General features: G+C 34.1%; 1 protein-coding gene across 6 annotated transcripts in view; it reads left to right on the forward strand.

Moving 5' to 3' along the window:
• The window catches only part of LOC106880510 (potassium voltage-gated channel subfamily H member 8), a 136,251-nt gene that overhangs the window by 90,729 nt on the left and 22,019 nt on the right, over positions 1-23,503 (forward strand). For 4 of the 6 annotated variants that reach the window (XM_052975401.1, XM_052975402.1, XM_052975403.1 and 1 more), the window contains exons 4-7: positions 3,666-3,802; positions 20,924-21,161; positions 22,098-22,255; positions 22,888-23,092. In XM_052975401.1, the coding sequence (XP_052831361.1) occupies positions 3,666-3,802; positions 20,924-21,161; positions 22,098-22,255; positions 22,888-23,092 (738 nt within the window). Of the gene's footprint in view, positions 1-3,665; positions 3,803-6,729; positions 7,879-17,774; positions 18,149-20,923; positions 21,162-22,097; positions 22,256-22,887; positions 23,093-23,503 lie in introns of those variants that run through there. The other 2 variants (XM_052975404.1, XM_052975405.1) reach the window with 2 other exon arrangements.

A 23,503-nucleotide genomic window follows, 5' to 3' on the forward strand; every position in this document is an offset into this window, starting at 1 on the left:
GTTTGAATTTAGCTCCTTTATCCTCAATAAAAATGTTCAGCTTTAAAAGTAGCTGAATAGTCTTCATCTGGTAAAGTTGTTTATTGTATTTTTATTAGTGCATTGTTTGGTTCTGATGGGAGCATGAAAGAAATCTAAAGTTGTGAAAATAGAAATTAAAAGAAAGAATACAAGCTGGCATCTGCCATATTCTTTGATATCAAACTTCTCTAACATCTTGGCATATACTGAACTTATCTAACTTTGTCCTATTCATAGTCTTTGTTCTTCCTCCTAAAAACCTCAGCAGTGTGATTAAATCACTATTGTAGCTTCTCTCTGCTCTCTAGCTTTATTCATAAATGAACAGCAGCATTCTAGGGTAAATTTCCACTCTCCATTCATAGTTCAGTCACTCACTATTTTCTTATTTACTCTTACAAGTGTAATCAATATATACAAAAAAGATAACCCTTAATTGTCAGTTTTGAAACTGATCTAAATAATGTCCATGTTTTAACTCTTTATTAACAAATCTCGTTGGATTATTTTAAGGAAATACTTTAACTTTTTTTCCTCAGTACTAGTGAAAAATAATTTTGGGTAAATATTTGAAGCAAATTATCATCTTAAAATATAAGCGTACTCTGATAATAGTTACTAGGACAACCTGGTTCCCCTTCTTTAAAAAATTTTTTTTTTAGTTTACAATCAAATTTAACATTCCTTTTCTTTGCTAATCCAGAATACACTTTTGTACTTTTTTTCTTGCATGCATAGATGACCAGTACTTTGATATAACTCTTGGATTTAAGGTAGCAAGCTGGCAGAATTATTAACATGCTGGGTAAAATATTTATCAACATTTCTTCTATCTTTACATTTTGAGTTCAAAGCTTTCAATTGAGCTCTGGTCTTCACCTACCATTTTGATTACTGCAGCTGCTCCTCCAACCTTACTGACTACAAAACATCCTCAGCTAAACCACTTTGATGTACCATCTTGTCCTACTGCTATCACTTCTACTGTGTCTTATTCTTCTGTTTCTGATCTAAAATTTTACTCAATTTTTTGCCACAGAACTGAATTCCTAAAGAAACCTTTTCTTTTGAAATAAGTAAAGCTGAATATTGGTTTCAAATTTTGGCACAAGGCCAGCAATTTTGGGGGAGGGGTTAAATCAATTACATTGACCCCAGTGTTCAACTGGTACTTATTTTATTGACTGTGGAAGGGTGAAAGGCAAAGTCGACCTCTGCAGAACTTGAAAATGGATGAAATACCGATAAACCTTTTGCTTGGTATGCTAACAATTCTGCCAGCTTGCTACCTTAATGAAGCTGAATATTAACAACACTAACCATAACTAATTCTTTATCAAAGTCTAGAAGGGCCTGAAAATGCTATGGGCTTTCTGACTTATAAGAAAATATATTAGCATTGCACTAAATCAGTTTTACTTCATGACATTCAGGCGTTAAGGTTTTCAGAGTCAAGCATATCAATTTGTATTCTTTTGTAATGATCTAACCATAATTCCTCATTTCTTGAAAACAAATATGTCAAGTCACTGGTGTGTATATTAATTCTGACCACGTTCTGTCAGATCTGAAAATGAATATGATAACCTGTTGTATTTTGCTGTGGGAGAACGTGTTCTCCCTTCAGACGATGTTTGTTGATGGTACACTCCATTCAATGTGCATGTGTGTGCGGGGGACTTTGATGTGAAGAAAGGTGTCTAGTATGTTTGTCTCCTACTTTAACTATTTGTAAATATCATTTATTTTTGGTGTGATTTAAGGTACAAGGGCTGCTATTCTTCTGTGATTTTCTTCACAGAGGGATAACTTTAACGATTGAAATTGTCAATGTTGTCGCTATAGTTTGATAGATTTGGCTTCTGGAAGTTAAATATCATACTACTGAAAGGACATGAACTCTTCGTTCGTTTGTAGATTGACAAACTATTAATGTTTTCTGTTGTACAGTTAGTATTACGCAGGAAGAAAGACTAAAATTAAGAGATATACACAAATTTAAATAAGAACCGTTACGAAAGATATTCAAGGTAGCTAATTCTATTATTAAATGAAAAGAGTTATTTCCCTTGCCAGGGAATTGATTATTATTTTTCTTATAATACGTGTGTTTCTAGTATATAAGCATTCAGATTACATATACTTAATTTTGATTAGGATTGCTGCCAATCGAAAGGATAATTATTTTGGATTCCGAGTGAAATCAACTTTGCAGTTTTGGTTAGAATCACTTAGTAGTTTCCTTGGAAAGCTTGATTATTACAATCTTTTCGTTTTCCTCTCTCTAAAGCATAGTAGCTATGCTTAAAATGGTTTTTGTTGTTATCTGTTTGATCATTAAAATGCAGTTACAAATTGCTATTCTGCTCAAATAACCTTGAGAAAAGCATGACTATAATAATCAAATTTCTAAGTAATCAGTTTTTTACATTTCAGTTATCTCAAAAGCTTGGATCAGTTTTGATCAACATTGATTGATCTGTACAAATAATTTGCTGAGAGTTTGTGATGCTAAAACATTGGTATGAATGTAATGTTGCTTTCTCTTTGTTTATTTCAATAGCAATAGGAATTTCTTCAGCAAGTGTATGTAATGAAGCTTAATTATTCTAATGATAGAAACAGTAAAGAGAATTGCAAAAACTTACTTGAAACTATTGTTATACAGGCATACCTCACCCTACGTCATTAATTGGTTCCAGGAGACACGACTTAAGTCGAATTAACTTGTCTCTAGGCTATAGAGATGTCAATAGCAGTTTTCCTTGCTTGGTGGCTGTGGTGAAAGAGGTTGTTAAGTGGACAAGGTTGAAAGGCATGAGGACAGATACATTCCTCTTTGCTTAGAGCTCTCATTGATTTCTTCAAGTTTCACTTGAAAAGGAAATTGAGAGTGGAGAGGGAAGCGCTGTCCTCGAGTGAGTTTATTGAAAGGTGGGTGAAAGTTGCAAAAATGACAAGAGTGGATCTAAGTGTAGATCTGTGAGTTGGAGAGAAGGAATTGGAGAGGGCACTTGCCCTTGGTGTTCAGGGAAATCTTGGACAGTAGGGTTCCTCAATTTTCCCTAGAGGTCTTCCTGTATCAGGAGGTCGTTATGTCTATCATCCTCCCGCCACCTTCTTTTCTTTTTTTTTTAACCTTTGTGTGCTATGTATATATCCCTTCTTTTCTGTGTATACTTACTTTCCTTTTTTTTTTAACATTTCATTATATGTAAACCCCCACACTTTATGTCTGTCTTTGTATTGTCCACCCTCATCCTTTACCCTTGTGGCAAATAAATGAAATTATCATTATTATTATTATTATTATTATTATGGTGAGCTAGCAGAATTGTTAACACACCAGACAAACTGTTTGGTGGGATTGCATCTGTCTTTACATTCTGAGTTAAATTCTGCTGAGATCAACTTTGCTTTTCATCTGTTTGGGGTTGATAAAATAAGTACCAGTTGAGCACTGGGGTCAATGTAATCGACTTACTCTCTATCCTAAACTTACTGGCCTTGTGCCAAAATTTGAAACCATTATAATAATAATGATAATAATAATAATGATAATAATACTCAGTTATCATTTCAGTTACAAGAAATCCATCTCAACTGGTAAACTGACTTTAGTTTTATAAATTTACTTTTTGCAGAACACGATCCTGATATCTTATCAAGTCCAACAAATGAATCACATTTCCAAAAACGAAAACGGAGAGGAAGACAAGTACTCTTTAATCTTTCAAAACAGTTTAAGTCCAGTAGGAAAAAGATGTCCCAGTTAGACAAGGTCAGCCATCTTTATATTACTTATTGGTCCATAAGAGTGTGTTTACTAATGAGATATTAATTTTTCAGGTTTTCATTCACTGTGAGTTGAGGGTATTATAATGCTATCTACTCACAATTTTATTATACTGACTAATCTCAGTTCCAGACATCAAATGAATGCAAATAAAAACAAAAAATGTATAAGATAACATTATTGAGTGACAATTTCCAACATGTTGAGTTTGTGGTCTTGTTTTCATTTTTATCTGAGGTAGTTACATGTTGCTGTGAGCCTCCCATATTTCATAATATAGAGAAATACAGGCTTCATTGGACTGGCTTGTCATTGTCATGCTAGATGAAGACAAAAATGGTATTCCAGTGACTCAGTGAAACACATCTACTTATTAGAACTTGTTTTGACATTAGTGTCAAAGCAAGAGAGATTATGAGAAATATTTAATCCATGTCTTTTAATTTTACATTTATTTCTTATTAAGACAAAAAGGAAAATGTCCTGATAAAATGGATTCTTCTATCTTTTACTTGTTTCAGTCATTAGACTGAAGGCAGTGCTCCAGCCATGCTGGAGCACTGCCTTGAACATTTTTTCAGTTGGACAAACTGACCCAGTACTTATTATGTTTTTGTAAAGCCTGGCATTTATTCTATCAGTCTCTTTTGCCAAACTGCTAAATTATGGGGATGTAAACACAACGGCACCAGTTGTCAAGGGGTACTGGGGGACAGACACAAACACTACCCCCCCCCCCCACACAAACATACAATAGTCTTCTTTCAGTTTCTGTCTATCAAATCCATTCACAAAGCTTTGATCGGCCCGAGGCTATAGTAGAAGACACTTGCCCAAGGTGCCATGCAGTGGGACTGAACATAGAACCATGTGGTTGGAAAGCAAACTTCTTACCACACAGTGAAGCCTGTACCTGTATATACTCACATATAAATATACCACCACCATCTTCAACAGGATTCATGCCTCAATTATAAATATCCAGAATCACAATTATCTCCCTGTAGATTTAAATTTAAATACAGGTGGATAACTTATCATTAAAATAATACATAAAACTCTTGCTTTATGCAAGAAAGTAAAATAATAAGCTTATTGTATACAGCACTCAGGTATACTACAACTCATCAAAAAGGTTTAAAAGAATAGACAGAAAACACGTATACAAGGAAGAAATGACAGCAACGAAAGCTAGAAGTATATACACACTGGCTAGAATAAATAGACAGAAAAGTGAACATTAAAGGCGTCATAAAGAGAAACGCTTTTTAGCAAGTTTCAGTAAATAGAATTAACACATAAATCATATGTAAAGTAACATATATTTGTGTGGAATTAAATTGTTTTGGCATATTTAAGCATGTGCTAAATGAATGATGCTGTTATATTAGATCATTTTAAATTTCAGTATATTTGAAAAAGTAAGGAAACGTCATTCCCACGTGTTCTCACAGCACCAGACTTTTGTGTGTGTGTGTGTGTGCGTGTGTGTGTGTGTGTGTGTGTGTGTGTGTTTGTGTGTGTGTGTGTGTGTGTGTGTATATACCTCCCTCCCTCCATCCATCCATCTATTTATCTAGCTATTTATCTATGCACACCTATGTAAGTTCTACCAATTATTAATGATAAATATATATAACAGATTGACTCTTTAAAAAAAAAAAAGATTATGACTGATAAAATAATGAAAGCAATATTTACTAAGCAAGGGAGCACTGATATACAAAGAAATAATTAGATGTAAAATATAAAAATTATTAGAATTGGGAATTAAATGTGGAAACATTATCAAGGAGGCCGGTATTTCTGCTAGCCACTTGATATATATTGTACATGCTGCTACATAACACATTCTTTTTAACTGTTTGTATTTTAATGGTTTATTATTTCCTATGTTGTTGAATACTAATTTTTCGTGAATACCTATTCTTGATATATTCCATTAAGGGTCTAAAATGATTTTCCCTGTCTCTCTGAAACAGCAAGGTATAATTCCTAAACTGATTGGGCTGATGATGGCCTTGCATTGTGTTCTTGAGCAAAACACTTCCTCTCACATTGCTCTGCAATCACTTTTGACACCTGATTTGTGGTACATTGTGCACCTGTTTAGACAATATTGATGGAGAGAGTTAGCTAATATGCTACACAAACATTTGATCACTATACACAAATCATTTCTGCAGGTCATTCAACAAAAGTTGAACACTCATATGTTGTCTTCAATAGGAGAGTCCATCATCATCATCATCATATATATATATATATATATATATATATGTAGTTTTCTGGTGTTATATTTATTTTTCCTGAAGATGTGTAAAGAAATTTTGATTTATTAAGTCTCTTAATGAATTCTTTATACTGAAATATATATTGAAGAAGATAAATATGTTCATTTAAATATATACGTTTTTGCGTCGTAACTCCTTTATTATTATTATTTTTATATATATATATATATATATATATATATATATATATCACTGAAACTCATACATGCAATTCTGAGCAGGCCTCACACTGTTATTACACTGACTGAACTCATTTCCATATATCAAATGTGTGCAGATGTATGCAAAATGAATAAGTGAATGAATAAATAAATAAAATAAAAATGCAATAAAATAAAATGAAGTAATAAAGAAAGAAAGAATAAAAGCTATAATGCAAACGGTATTGGATATAGGTTACTCAACAGATACTTGGCATTAATTGTTAATCTCATTTCAATGAATGAATTACGAGGAAACAATGCCCCCATGACCAATCGCCTGTAATCAAACAATGAAAAACAGAAACTATAATTGATTAATTACATCTTAATCTTTCACCAAAATACTCAAGTCCTAAAGCTGCTGTAGAAGTAGTAGTAGTGACAATATGGGTAGTAGTGATGCTATCCTGGTGGCGTTTTGGTTATGGTGCTACTAGTTGTGTTGTGGGTGTGCTCTGCATGATAGTGTTGCTGATAGTGGCTTTGGATGAGGGTAGCATTAGTGGTTGTTGTCCGTAGATTATATTTAGTAGATGTTGTAGCGATGATGTGGTGATAATTAAGTTGTGGTTATATTGTTAGAATAATGATGTAGTTGTCGCATCAAGTTCGGTTCATGCTGGAGCATTTTTAGTAGCAGAGAGACGTTGGTGGTAGTGGTGGTGAAGCAGAGGTTATACTGCTCTTAGTTGTCATGATGAAAAATAATAGGCTGAGTTTTACAACCATACAAAATGTTTTGACCTGTTTGCATAGTGTAAAGGATTGACCGAGAAGCATTGAATGGAGCAAGAATGCTGTGTATTACTGGTATTTACTGACTCTGGAAGGATGGAACCATAATGAACATTCATAGGATTTATATAGGACTAGCTTCCAGTTTAGCATTTTATTGTCTTGGATATCTTAATTACCTTCAACAAGTCTAACAACAAAATCTTAATAATAATAATAATAATAATAATAATATTCAACAAAACCTGTAACAAACGAAATAGATGTGCCTTTCAAACACAATTCCTATGGTCCTCTGATATTTTTGGCATCATGAGGATTTAAATAATAATGATATCAACCAATTTGGTCTTAAAATTAGGTGGTGAAATGAGCAAGATATGAGAATTTAGTTTTTCTTTCAAGTATAAACAGTTAAGAAACAGTTGAGAAATGTAAAATAAGTGATAACAGCAGCAACAGCAGTAATAAATAGTTCAACTTTAATATAGGGATCAAATAATAATATTATTGATAATTTCTGAACCAGGTTTGAATTCTTAGGCAAGCAGAGTTAAGTATCTTGCATTGAGATACAGCACAATGTCTGCAATAGAATTCAAGCTGACAAACCTAGGAACCAGGATTCCAGAATCTTATGCATTTAACCATTATAATTTTCAACCAGGCATTGGTTGGCATAAAAACATAAGGACACTTTATAATTCTTATTATAATGATTGATTTAGAATTAAAGTGGTTGTAGTTAAAAATTATCATAATGTATCAATTCAAGAAACGCAGTGTTGTGGATCCTACCCAAAATGTTATTGGGATGATGGATGAAATTGTAAGTATAATGGTTATATTTTATACATACATGTGTGCATTTTCTATAGTGAATATAATAGTCATATTATATTGTATTCTATATATGTATATATGTTTACACCAGTGAGCACAATGCATTAGTGTGTGTGTGTGTGTGTGTGTGTGTGCAGACATAGATGTATGGTTGAGAAGTTCTTTTTCCAGCCATGTGATTTCAGGTTCAGTCCTACTGTGTGGCACTGAGCTATAGCCGCTATAGCCTCAGAACAGCCAAAGTCTTGTGGGTGATTTGATAGATGGAAACTGAAGGAGGACTGTCATATGTATATATATATATATGCATGCATGTGTGTGTGTGTGTGTGTGTTAACATCTGCAATTGATTGTACAAAAGTGCAGTGGTTGGTATTGTCAGTTTCTCCCATTAACAAAGTATTTTGTGCCTTTGAAGCCATGTGGAATAAGTGACCCCTTACTTGAAAAACAAATAAGGGTTAGCATCAGGTAGCGGGTGGGTTCCATAGGCATATACTCTTTTATTGTAAGGCTCATGTTGAATTATCCTGACATAGTATATGACAAGGCTGGAACTTTGAATTATAAATAAGCTACCTACACAGTATCCTTCTACCTAGTTTTACTCACAAAGCTTAGATCAATCTGAGTTTATGGTAAAAGATACTTGCCCAAGATGCCAGTCAGTGGAACCATTCCTATGACTGCATGATTGTGATTAGAACTTCTTAACCTTTCACTCATAACAACATTGATTTAATAATGAATTACCATGCAGTTCATTGCATGCGTATGTGTGTGTGTGTGTGTGCGCCCATGTGTGTGTGTGTGAGATCAAAGCAGCTAGAATATACATATATCCTTAAATGTCAGTGTTTGTGGTATACAATGTATAGCTAAAGTGTATATAAGTGAAACATGCGCATGTTTGTTTGCCCTTCTGTATTTAAACATAGTTATAGATACGTATTTATGTGTGCATATCCTGTACCCATGTAATTTAACCACTACTACCTTAAGTTTCATAAACAAAATTAGAAGCGGTTTTTGTATATATGTGCATGTGAACGTAACTTTATGAGAGCTAGTGTATTTATGTTTACATGTATTTAAAATATGTATATACAAGTTTATGACAAGCGTATGTGTATGTAAGGAAGATTAAGTCGTTGTATTAATAGCCTTCTCTCCATTATCATCGTTGTTTTAACCTCCACTCCATATATATGCATATGTTCACTAATTGATGTAGATGTACTAATTATGGACAGGTGCTCCACTGCATGTACATATGCACACACATGCATACAGACACACATTATAGACATACACCCACCACCACCACCACCACCACCACACACACACATAATCCTTTCTGCTATAGGCACAAGGCCTGAAATTTTGGGGAGGGGTAAGTCGATTACATCAACCCTAGTATTCAACTGGTACCTAATTTATCGACCCTGAAAGGATGAAAAGCAAAGTCGACCTCGGCAGAATTTGAACTCAGAACGTAGCAGCAGACGAAATATTGCTAAGACACACACACATATAATGTGTGTAATATATAACTGTGTGTGTATATGTGTGTATACACTCACATACATTTATATATGTATATATGTGTATGCATACATGTATATGAGGTACCCATTTATTCATATACATGCACGCAGTACTTCCTGCAGTATATACACAAATGGGCACCTTGTCCAACCTCCTCTAAACATTTCTTCCCACCTCACCCATAATTTCTCTCACTGCGACTACTCCACCCCTTGAAACCATCCTATTTTTCTTGCTACCTGGAACCATGTCACTTGTTAGATATTCTTCATTCATTCATTATTGTTCTCCTCACCCACATCTTACAGTGATAGTCCCACCAACCACACTGAACTACCAAATTATCTCCCCTAATGCACTACTCCTGCCTCTTTCCCCATCAGGTGTCATGTCTCCCTTGTTCCCCTTTTGTCAACTGTATTATATTTACTGTTTCTATTTGACACCACCCATATGTTTCTCTCTCCTAATCTTATTTACATCCCTCTATTTTTCCCAACTCACACACCATTACTCATCCATCATTCCCTACATCCACCCTTCAACCCTACCCATCTTTAACATTCTTGCTTACCTCCCAACCCCCCATCTCTTGCTCCCTCCCCATTTTTGCAATCCCCTCCTACCCACACTCCTAGTTCCTCTGTCTTAATGCACTTCTACTCATCTCATACCTTGAGGAGACACTTAGGCTTGCAGCTCCTACTGATCATTCTCTCTCTCTCTCCTAAATCTGATTAACCATGTAGATCCTCTACTACAGAACCTTCTTGCCTCTCCCTTTATCCTGCCCTCCTTTCACACTCTTATGTCTCATCTCCTCCTATAACTCTGCATTTTTTTCCTGGTTTTGTGGTCTTGCAAGCTGCATGGTGACTTCACTATTGCTGGTGGCAAGAAAAAATGCACCCAGTACATACTGTAAAGTAGTTTGCACTAGGAAGGGTATCCAGCCGTAGAAATCATGCTAAAGCAGACAATGTAGCTGAATGTAGCCCTTGGACACCTTACTTGCTTCATTTTCGTGATTTGTTCTATGTATTGTTGGACAGGACCTGATAGTGTATTTGTGTTTTGTTAGGGGATCATTCTGGCATAGTTTCAAAAATGCACAACTGTTGTGTCCTGGATTGTGTACTTGCCAAATAGCTGTTGTTTAATTGAAGTAAGCCTTTTGGCCACTTTTCAAATGAACAGCAAATTATTGAATGCTGATATCTTGTTTCTGCTGGATTTGAGCAATTTCCCCACAGCTGTTTTGTTTTGTTGGAGAAAATATCACAGCTTCAGATCCCTCATTAAAATACTAGAAAACATGTTTGATGGACTGTATTTACTTACAGAATTCAGCATTAATAAGTTCATTGAATACATCAGTTAGGTGCGAGCAGTAGGGATCTATTTATCTATTGTCAATTACATGCTGTACAAACAAGGCTCAAAAGTCTTCATCCTTTGGTACTCTTCTGTAAAAGGGCTAGCTGTCTTTATTTGTTTGATGTTTCTTTGGCAAATGATCTTGGAAACCATTTCATGCATTTGTTGTATTCCATGCAAGGTGAATTCCTGTTGTGAGAATTGAGTACCAAAGGGTCTATTATTTTCATTATTGGCAATTCAGAACTCCAAGATAGATTCAGGTTCCAGTGTTTGCTCAAAATTTCTGATGTATTTGTTCTTTGCATGGGCTATCACATACACACACTCACAAGCACATACACACACATTTGATCTTTCATTTGCCAGTTATTTTTGTCCTCCACCAGCTCAGTTATTAATAAAAAATATCTTATTTTAGATAATTCCAAAATTCATGAGGAATTTAGTGCACAGAAAGTTTGCATCAGGAATCTGTCACCAGTCCTCTTTTATCTATTAGAATGCTTGAAAATATAACACAAGATTTCAAAACCATTTGTTTTGGAGAGGGTTTTCCATATAGATAACTTTGTCTGTTGAAGTGTTGCAGCAGTCGTTCTTAAGCTGCCATCTTAATTTAGTCTAAAATTGGAAAGACCAAAGTGCTAATTACTAAGAGGAGGTGCAAAATCTTAGTTAAATCTGTGAAAAAGCCCTGGTTGATATGAAGAATGGAAGTTAGTATTGAGCAGAAAATTTGCTATGACAGTATTTCTTCTTCAGCAACTCAGTGCTGAATCTGTTTGAGATGGAATGAAAAATAGGTCAGTTTCAAAACACTGATGCCCAGATCAGAAAAGCAAAGTTTGAAGGGAATAGTTATCAATTCCTTTGATTTCTAATTAGAAGCAAATAGGTAATAACACTTACTGACCAAGGAACAAAAATAGTTACACAGTGTTATTGATACTTATGTTATTTTATTGACTCCAGATATAAAAAGTAGGTGGGGTTTGAGCACAGAATGTAAAGAGACATGACTAAAGATGCAAGTCAGTAATTATTTCCACCACACCACAACTGTTTTTAGTAACAACAAAAGTAATTATTCAGTGAATGTTGATGAACTGACATTTTCCATTGATTTATTATTTGGTTTGTCTGCTCTCTCTGCGTTTCTCTTGCTAATCCAGCCAGTCATTTGCCTCGACTTTATATTTTACTTTTTCCTCCTTCTGAGTACATAATCTCTACCTGATAATGCTAGACACCTTCCTTCTTTCTTCTCCTCTTTCTCTTTCCACATGTACACACATACTTTCACATCTACACATGCACTCTGTCTGTCTGTCTCACAACTTTTTAGTTTATACTCTCATCTTTTTCTCTGTTGCTGCTATTATCTCTCTCTCTCTTTCTCTCTCTCTCTCTTTTCACTCCTGTTCTCTTTCATTTCCTTCCTATTTAATCACCCATCTTTCCTTCGCCTTCTCTGACATCGTTCCTTGACTACCTCCTAATATCTTAAATATATACCATCACTGTTGCTGCTTTTGGGTTAGAAAAAACTGTTGATACACTTCCAGTCAGAAACATGTTTGATATGTGTGCGCTAGACATCATCATCATCATCATCATCATCATCATCATCATCATCATCATCATCATCATCATCATCATCATGTAACATTTGTTTTCTATGCTGGTGGCATGGGTTGAATGGTTTGACATTGTGGCAAGACAAAAGGCTGTACAGAGCTTCCATGTCAAAAGCTGGGTCAACAGATCCACTTGTTCAAAATTACCAACAATAGCTGATCATTTGCACTATAATTCCGTCACTTGACATACTCCTAGAGATACCAGATTCACTAATAAAACCACACACCTGGCTATAAGTGATTCAGTTGTTTTATGTTCCCAGCAGTAACAAATTCATCAGCACCATATAACCATCAATGGCAAATATCACTCACATCACTCCGAACGGTAACAAATTCACATATACCGCATTTCTACACCAAATTCACCTGCCCTATACTCCTGACAATAATAGATCACTTGTACCACACACACACATCATTTGTACCTCATCTCTGACAATAATAGATGTTAATCCTCACTAGGCCTTTCATGAAGTTTAGCCAGGTTTTCATATTCCCACCAGAATATAGGGCAAACATTGTAAATGAGATACATCTATCATCTCAATCACTTGGCATGAAACTAATGGTAGCTTTGTTAACCCACAAATAAAGAATATTCATCCACCAATGTGGTTTTGAGCACTCATTCTCACTGTCCAATATTAGTGTGTATATGTGTGCATGTGTGTGTGTGTGTGTGTATATATATATATATATATATGACCTCCCCTTGCAAATACTAATCGGACACAGACTATGTGTTGTTAGCCAGCTGGAGGAGATATCTTCCGGGGACTATAAACAACAGTAGCGTTGTCCTGTGTAGGAAGCCACACTTACTTGGCAAATATTTGTTATGATTCCGTACCGCTACTGTTTATATCTCACTCAGAGATGGGATGATGATGTCTGTTTGCATACAAATCTAAGGAAATGGATAAAGTGTACTGGATTGAGAAGGTTAAGAATTTGGAGGGAGAGGATGGGGAGGTAAAGAATCAGGTGTCAGGGTGTATTTAAGAGTTTTAGCGGTGGATGGAATTGGTAGTATATGATCTTGAACAAATGAGTGGTATGAAAATAATAATATACGTACATAGACACACAAACATAGATATATATACTTATCTGTGTGTGTGTGTGGAGAGAGAGAGAGAGAGAGAGAGAGAAAGAAAGAGAAAGAGTGAGAGCTGTAAACATATAGCTATGTTTGTATGTGTATGTACATATGTGTTTGTATGTGTATGTACATATGTGTGTGTATATACATGTGTGTGTGTGTGTATATTATACTTACATACACATATGTATAAGTATATACATATGTGTGCATGTCTTATCATTATTATTATTATTATTTAGTGCAAAGCACCTTGGCACCATTCATATGTTCAAGGCCATATGCTAGCAATTCCATTTACTGCTAAAACTCTTAACCACACCCTGACACCTGGTTCATTTCTTCCTCTTCCCCAAATTTTTGGTAGACCAAGATGCTGGTCATACCCTGGGATTGAACCAAAACTACATTACTTGCAAAGTAAACTTCTTAACCACACAGCCTGGCTTGCACTTACAATATTTGATGATGTGTAGAAATCTTGAGACATAATGTGTATTTGGGAATATGCATATACATATCAGTGTGCATATAGAAATGTTTTGATTCTCTCAGGATATAAATGCACATGTTAGTGTGTGTGACCTTAATTCTGTGGAGAAAAACAAGCAAATCTTTTCCTTTATTATTAGCCAAAACTGTGCATTGGAGGGATAAACATTACAAATAAATTAGAAGTGACAAATTAAGAGGAATGATAAACACTTCTTAAACCCCCAAATCATTATAAACTTGGAAGAATTCATCTATTGATTTTGGCAAGCTTTCATGTACCTGATTAAAAGAAACAACAAAATAAAGCATAAAAAAACTACCTGTAATTTCTGAGATTTAGTACTAAGGTAGCCAGTGGTGTCCATTTGTAGACACTACCTAGCGCTCTCTTCAGAATCATGCAGTGCAGTCAGGAGAAACATAGCTATATGCGTATCACTGGTGAACAAAATGTCCAGTCAGAAGCAGAAACTAAATTTGATGTTATCTCTGAGTTAGACAGTAATGAAGATGCTGATCTTGTCAGGAGGAAATTAGTGGAAGTGAGTTGTATCATGTTCATTAATTTGTTTGTGTGATATATTTTTTGATGATTACTTAATTCATGTATTGTTTGTTATTTTTTGTTCATATCACTGACAACTTTGTATCTTCCTTTGAGGTTAATCTCACTTAAAAAAAATGTCAGTGTCCTTGTGGGGTAGAATGTGTCTTCTAAATTTTACTTACAAAGCTTTAGTTAATCCATAGTTATGGTAGAAGCACTTGCCCAAGGTACCATGCAATGAGATCAGCCCCAAAATTTAACAGTTGCAAATGATAATTATTAAAGATATAGATATTTCCATCACTTGTTAAGGTTATCTCTACAAATTTTTGGAGAAATTATGGCCAGCACTGATTTTGTTGCGATGTTTCATATCTGAGACACCTAATGTAAACAAAAATGAGATTGACGATGAAAACTGGATAATGGGCATAGAACGTAGTATTCTTTTCTACTCTAGGCACAAAGCCCAACATTATTGGGGAGGGAGCCAGTCGATTAGATCGATCCCAGTATGCTGCTAGTACTTTGAGGGAGGGAGGGAACTAGTCAATTGCATCGACTCCAGTGTTTCACTGGTACTTAATTTATCAACCCCGAAAGGATGAAAGGCAAAGCTGACCTTGGTGGAATTTGAACTCAGAATGTAAAGGCAGACGAAATACTGCTAAGCATTTCGCCCGGTGTGCTAATGTTTCGGCCAGCTTGCCGTCTTCATAGAACACAGTATTGACTTAGAAATAAAAACGTTTAATAGACTTTGTAAGTATATTATGGTTGCATAATGAAACAAGGTGTCCCTATGAGTAATTAAGATGTCTCCATGCATAATATCTTCAGCAAAAATATATCTCAACTCTACCAATTCTTTCTTAATGTCATGGAGCAATTTATCTCTCATTATGACAAATAAAAATATTTGAATTTTTATCCTTCTGCCTCATGATTTTCAGTATCTTCCCACTACACCACATTGTAGTGTTTCCTCAAATTGGAAGTTTTCAAAAAGTTTATCATTTTGTTCCCCATATTAGCTGACTGACCTATCATTATTTTATTCTAGTCTCTACCAAAGTGGTTCTCAAAACTTCTGTCTTTTTTACTCCATGGCACACTTTAGAGCAAGTAAAAAGATATTTTGGCACATTTTGTAGGTAAAGAAAAAAAATGTGTTAGAAAAAAAGGTATTATATATTATAGCTTTCAAATATAATTTCGACTAGACAAAATGATTAAATACTTTCTTTAGTCAATAAAGAAAGCATAATTATCAAGACTTTATATTTAGAGTTTCAGTTTGTATTTTTTTCATTTTTAAGATGTAATTTTATTACTTTCATGATGCGTCTAGCCACATCTTATGGCATCCCAGTGCATCCTCTGGGACCTGCTGTTCTACAAGAATAAGTGAGAAAAGAAAATATGATTAATTTATTTTCTGTGGTTGGGGGTAGACAATGAGATCATCATTTAACATTTGCTTTCCATACTGGCATGGGTTAGACGGTTTGACTGAAGCTGGTAAGCCAAAGAGCTGTATCAGGTTCCAGTCTGATTTGGCACGATTTCTACAGCTGGACGCCTTTCCTAACATCAATCACTCCAAGAGTGTAATGGGTACTTTTTATGTGCTACTGGCATGAAGTTGTGATATCTACATTAAAGAAGAATATTCTTCTAGGGAAGAAAGTCTAGTTCACTAATTGAAAGACAAATATTCAAGTAGTTTAGTTTATAAAAATGTAATCTATTCACTTCAAGCACATTACTTCTTGAACTAAGACTGTAATTAATTCTTTGTTACTTATTCAAATAATTCATACAACAAATACAACAGATGAGATATTCATTGGCTTGAAGTGCTGAGTTTTAATTCTTTCTGATGAAAGTTACTGAGATAAATCTTCCAGGGTACCCAGGAATGATTAAATGTTTATATCTGATGGAATAACAAATCTTATTAACTGGTACTTATTTTATTAGCTCTGAAAGGATGAAAAGCAAAGTTGACATTGATGGAATTTGAACTCAGAACATAAGGATAGACAGAATGCCACTAAGCAATTTTCCCTGCATGCTAACATCTCTGCCAGCTCACCACCAGGAAACTGTAAAATATTAAAAACTAACGATTGATGAAAAATACTCGGATACCATTTACATGAAAAAAAACAAACAATAGTTACACTTGTGTTGGCCATTAAGCAAGTATTTTCTTATCAATCGCATACTTATTTCTAATTAGCTTCTTCATGCTAATTGTATTAAATATGTTAACCTTACTTAGTTATTGAAACATATTAGGATTAATTTAAACCAAATGATAAAAGTCTGATAAATCAACAGAGTGGCTTACTGTTTGATTTAACTGACTTACATGTATGTTAAGTATTGGCAGAATCAGTAATATGCCCTTTACTTATCAATTTTGGTGCTCTGACTAATCTAACATGTGAGAAAGAGAGTGAGAGAGAGCGAAAGGGGGTGGCAGAGAGAGAGAGAGAGAGAGAGAAAATGACGGGTATAATCTCTTGGCTGGATTATTTATTACTTAATGTAATAATTTCAATATTCGTTTGGATGAGTACGTACAAATTTGTGAGTGTATGTATATATTTGTATATGTGCGTGCATGTGTGTATGTATGTAAAGATATATAAATGCATATATAGGCTTATGTATACATATGTGTATATATGTATGTATGCATGTGTATGTATGTATGTATGTATATGTAGTGTTTGTGTTTGTGTGTGTGCAGATGCATTTTCTTTTTCCTGCTGGCTCTCTCTCTCTCTTTCTCTCTCTTACACACACACACATACATGAGTGTGTATGTGCGTCCCCATGCATTCATGTTTGCATGTGTATGAAAATGTATGTGTGTGTGTGTGTGTGTGTGTGAGATCTTCATTTGGTAGATAAAAGGTTTGTTACAAAAAGATGATAAAGAGATTATGTGCATGTACACACACACACACACACACAAATACATACATTATAATCTATTAATTAATTCATATTCCACTACACAATATTTTTGGATAATTTAATATGCTCGTTTAAGATATATCCTTTTAATAAACATAACAGTTTTAGCCTTTCTCCATGAGAGAATTAATTAATTAATTAATCCTGTTTACTAAATCAAACCAACCAGTTAAGCTGAGTCCCAGGTTGTATACACTAGAAATAGCTATGTAAGCTAGAAATCTTTCCATGGTTGAGAGATGGGTAGTCTTTGTTTGATGAATGGCTAAGAAAACTAGAAACTAGGCAGAAAAATCTCACTTTTTCTGTTCATGGAGAGAATAGAAATACGTACTTGTTCACAGCGGTGCTAAAATCTAATGTTCATTATTTCAAATTATAATCTCTATACAGTTTCTTCTGTATAATATGTGTCTATACACACATTTAAAATTTACAACCAACAGTTTTTCTGGATATACATTTTTCCTGAAAAAAAGAAACAGACATGGATTGCATTCTTTCTTTTCCCAGTTTTTTATGGGAAATGGTTGAAGATTACAATTATATTGTAAGTTTATATTATTATTACAATATGTTCCATTGGTGTAGACTTTGGTTTGTTGTATCTTGTGTTGTTTTTGTGTTTGATCTGATGTGTAGAGTATGCACAATGCAAGTTATTATTATGGTATGTTGGACGTTAGTTTCATATATGTTGTAGGCTTGGTGTTTAGTGTTTTAATGTTGGGCAAGGTGTGTCTAGAGTATGTTGTTTGGGTTGTGAACACGATCAATGTTTTCCTTGGTGATGACAGTTGCAGGATGTCCAGACCTTGGGTGATCTTCAACACTCTACCTTTCCCTCCTAAATTCAGCTACCCACTTTTGCACTGATGACCAAGCTACAGCATCATTCCCTAATGTAGCAACCATATCAGCATGAATGTTCTTGGATGTTAAACCCTTTTTATGTAGGTATTTGATAACATGACGGTGTTAAATTTTGTCCATTTTCAAGATAAGTTGCTATTAGTTGTTTTTGAAGTCTTCTCTGAACAGTCAGATGTCAGTTTACCTGGAAAGAAACAATGCAGTTATTAATAAGAAGGGTTGAAATTAATGTATGCGAGATTTCACAGGTATAGCGTCACTCCTTCATAGTCGGCCCACTAGTGAAGCTAGAAGGGGGGCAGAGGGGGAAGTCCACCCCATATAGCACTTTTATGGGTGTGCCACCACTTTTGGGTATGCTGTAGGCAATATGTATTTTTTGTAAGGGCCTGGAGCCTGCAAAATGAAGGGCTGCTCCACATGGCACACATTCTAGCTACGCCAGTGAGTCAGCCTATGAACTTTTCAGCCCATCCTCATAGAGTACACTTTCTGATAATCCTAATATTTAATAAATGCCATAATCACATTACTTTTTAATCAAATCGTAATTAACAAAAGCTAATTATTATTAATTGTACTAAATCAGTACTTTTAACTAAATTCATAATCAATATGCACTTAGTGTATATTAATAGTTTTAATTTTCTTCTAATTTTTGTCTTAATACTGCTATCAAATATCATGATGGACTAAGTCACCCTAACACCTATTCCCACTACCATCATCTTTATTATTATTATTATTATTGGTGACATTCTTATTAACATTGCCTCCATGATGTTGATGATTATTATGACCACTTTTATCAACATTATCATTGTCTATAATATTATGTTGTAATAAATAATAACACTTTCAGATATAGAAAAATAAAAATTTTTATTATTTGTAATACTATGGTGGTCACAGATAAATTACCATGTGTTTAAAACTCTTCGTGTTATTAGCATATAACCAATTCTTAGCCCAATAAGAAGAGGTACAGTCACATACATAGTCCTTAGAAGTTTTTATCATCAGGTCTTATCAGGTTTACCTTTTTGATTACATAAACTTCCACCTTAATTGTCACTACTTAAACAGTTTAAAAATTTAGAGAGACATGTTAAATTGTATATGTTAAGTTGGATATGTTTGTTGTTGAGTCTTTGATATTGTTCAAATGGTTCATATGTGATAAATGCTAGTTGGTTTGAATCCTCTAAAAAGGGTTTTTCTAATTTATGCTTGAGCTGTTGCATTCCATCGTCAGCCTTTAAAGTGTCTGGTTTTACTTCCCAGTATTAGGAAGACAGCTGTGGGCTTGTCTTCAGTGAAATTAGATTTCCCAAGAAATTAATAGATTTTAGATGATAGAACCAGAGGAATGTGTTCACAAGTGTTATAGACAAAAGTCCAGTATGATACTTTTTTATACTTTTGACAATAACAATTTTTAGCTAGATGTGAGGCATGAAATTATTGGTGATATACTGGGGATGATTCAATTAATTATTCTTTCTCTCTATAAACAATCTTTTTTGCCAGTGTTTACAGAAATTTAAGTTTTAGATAAAATATTATCACTATACATCAAAATATATTACATTTACATAAACATTTTTAAACGCATTACTACAATGGTGTAAAAATAAACATTGACATTTTTCTTCATGTGATTGAAATCTTATGATCAAATAATTTCTTTAGAGAGAATCAATGGAAAAAATTTATTAGAATGACAATGACAAATGTTAATTGACTTGATGGACATAGCCTGTGGATAACTGACTGAAGAGACATAACCTGTGATTAATTGACTGGATAAAATATCTCAGGGATGACAACCTCACTCCATTGACCAGACTTATGTTAACATTGATGATTTGTTTCTTTTTACTCTTATATTTATCTACCATCTTGTATTTAAATACCATCTATTTAAACTTTTTGGTTATGGTTGAATTTACATTTACTTACATGTGAATTGGTGTGAATGGATTTGGTGTTGGGTCACTGTGACATATTTCAAGGGTTCAAGTTGACAGTCTAGTCTAGCTTCTTTGTGTGTGTGTGTGTGTGTGTGTGTGTGTGTGTGTGTAGCAAGACACTTTGTCTTACATGATCTTGCATTTTCTAACTGTTGGGAATAGATGTCAAAAGCCTATAATAAAGTGATCTTCCATCCAAGAGGAAATATTTGTTTTTCATCAACAGAAACCAAAACAGAATTCTGATGCAATGAAGTTTTGATGTTCAAGAAAGAATTAACTTGTTTCAAGCTTGAATTTACATGAAACTGAATTATTTTTTTCTCATTATGAATGAAAATATTTATAATTTCCAGCAAATTTGAAAATGTCTAAATACTTTCACATTTTTTCTTTATTTGAAATCTTTTTGTTAACATTTAAGATATTTTAATATATGCATTACCTCAACCAAGTTGTTTCATGTTTTCTCATCTTAGCTGCAAGAGGCTGTATCTGGTCAACAGACTGTGCCAGAGTACAAAGTGGAAGTCCAAAAGAAAGGCAAAGGAATAATTCTTCATTATGGCTTTGTGAAAGTCCTCTGGGATTGGTTAATTATGCTATGTACCTTTTACATTGCTATTATGGTACCTTTCAATGCTGCATTTATTGTCGGAGAATTTGTCAGGACCACAATTTATGCTGATGTTGCAGTGGAGATCATTTTTGGAATTGGTAAGTAAATATGCATACTGAAGAAAAACAAAATTATATAACATAGTATTGATTCAAAATGAAATCCTGTGTCACTCTCATTCCTTGTCAGCAGTAAACATGAGCTTATATCATTGGGGCAAGGAAAATCTGTTTAACCCTATCACCTGAGCCTTGGATACATTTGGTGGTGTATGAATACAGGTTGTTGTGAGTCATTTGGGCCAGTCTTAGAATCACTGAATAAGGTCATGGGTACTGCCATTCCACTTCTCAGTAATTTACTTAAAAAAACCCACTCTAATTGGATGATGAAATTTCACTTATATGTGCTAAATATTACATGTATTTATGTATATATATATATATATATATATATATATAAAAAATAATAATACTAATACTAATAATAATAATTAAGGATTATTATGAAGTAGCATTAGCATTACCTTTAATTCTTTTTTATCAACTTCAAATAGACCAACATGTTTCCACTGCATTGATTAGTAACCGTTGCAATTGCAACCTTACTATAATACTTGTACAGTTTCTTCAGGGTCTTCACTTTAATATCATTTGAATTAACTGTTTAAAGATTTATGTTGATTTTCCCTCTATTCTATGATGTGGAGTTGTATATATATATATATATATATATATATATATATATATATATATATTTGCTTAATATGACTAGTGGACACGTGAATTGTCCATAAGCATTTGATCAACTACTTTAGGAATCTGATCCAATCTTTTTGGTATATTTCAAGCAGAGATGATACAATTTACCATATTGGATTGTTAAATATTAAAAACACCCACTTCATGTTTTCTCAGTTTTTCTGTTTTTCTCCCACTCAGTCTTCTACTCCTTTGTCTTCTCTCACTCTCCCTCAATATTCCATCATGCTGAGTGTTGTCTTTCACTTTCACTTCTCCTTTCATTTCTTTCAGATATCATTTTGAATTTCCGAACAACGTATGTCAGTAATACTGGTCAAGTGATTTATGATGGAAAACTTATTGCTTTGAACTACATAAAACAATGGTTTCTCATGGATCTTCTGGCTGCTATTCCTTTTGATTTACTTTATGCTTTTCAAGTAGAAACGGTGAGCGATATTCTATCATATATCAGAAGTGTTTGCGTGAGGGTGGAAGAAGTTTCTCTTGCTCATATGTATTTTGAATGTGTGTGTGTGTGTGTGTGGAGGGGGTGAGGTATTTGCCCCTAGAACACTGAAATTTTGCATAAAGATACATGTTATCAAGTAGTAGGTCATAAACTACTTGTCTTTTTCTGATACTTTCCATGAACCTAAACCAAGGCCAAGTAATGCTGTTAGTGGTTCTGCTTTGAAGTTAACTTATAGGGACTTTGGCAAATGACAACAAATTGAAGTAAATTCAAATTATTTATTCAAGGTTTGATTGGTTTGACAGATGATGTGGAACTGCAGGCATTCTTCAGCCGCACCAACAATGAGGGGCAGACATACTGACAATTACTACAGAACGGAGGTCTTTTCTTACTAAAAGCCAAATGCCTTGAAAGAAATTTGTATATTACACTGACTTGTTGTCTAACAATACCTCAACTTTCTATATAGGGCAAAGAAATCTGAATGCAAAAGGGTTAATTTTAACTTGTATTCTCCAGGTTGGTTGAATGGATAGTGAGATATATTATTAAACTTTGTGAAATAAACCAACAAAAACTGAAATTTTTGATTGCTTTTGCCAGGGTACTCTTATTCCATTGCTGAAGGTTGCCAGATTACTGAGATTAATACGGTTGTTCCAGAAAATGGACCGTTACTCACAATATGGAAGTGTTGTGATAATCCTGTTGCTGTCCATGTTTACTTTAACAGCTCACTGGTTAGCTTGCGTTTGGTACAGCATAGGGAAATTTGAACTACAGAAACATCCAACAAGCTGGAGGATAGGTAAGTACTAATGGAATTACATTTGGTGGAATTCTGCTTTAAGCTCCCCATATAACCACTCATAACCTTTTCACTTTTTGGAATTTTCAGATAATCTTTGTGAATTTGTGTTCTACACATACGAATCCATATGGTTATGCAAAAACCAAAGACAAAAATTTTTTGTGTGATTTAAGGGCTATTTAGCTGTTATTTTTAGCACCACTCACAACCACCTGATATGCTCCTTGTTAGTTTGTCACTCCAATACATTGATGTATTTCAATATCTTTCTACCCATAAACACATTTAATGGTCTATTACTGGGATTTAAGCAAAATATTCAGATCTTCTGTATTTAAAAAAAAACTGTTGATTTAAAAAAAAGAATTTGGAAAAATTATAAAACAAAAAAATTTTTTTTTAATTCGA

Source organism: Octopus bimaculoides, chromosome 21, assembly GCF_001194135.2.
Source record: "Octopus bimaculoides isolate UCB-OBI-ISO-001 chromosome 21, ASM119413v2, whole genome shotgun sequence".
Taxonomy (NCBI): domain Eukaryota; kingdom Metazoa; phylum Mollusca; class Cephalopoda; order Octopoda; family Octopodidae; genus Octopus; species Octopus bimaculoides.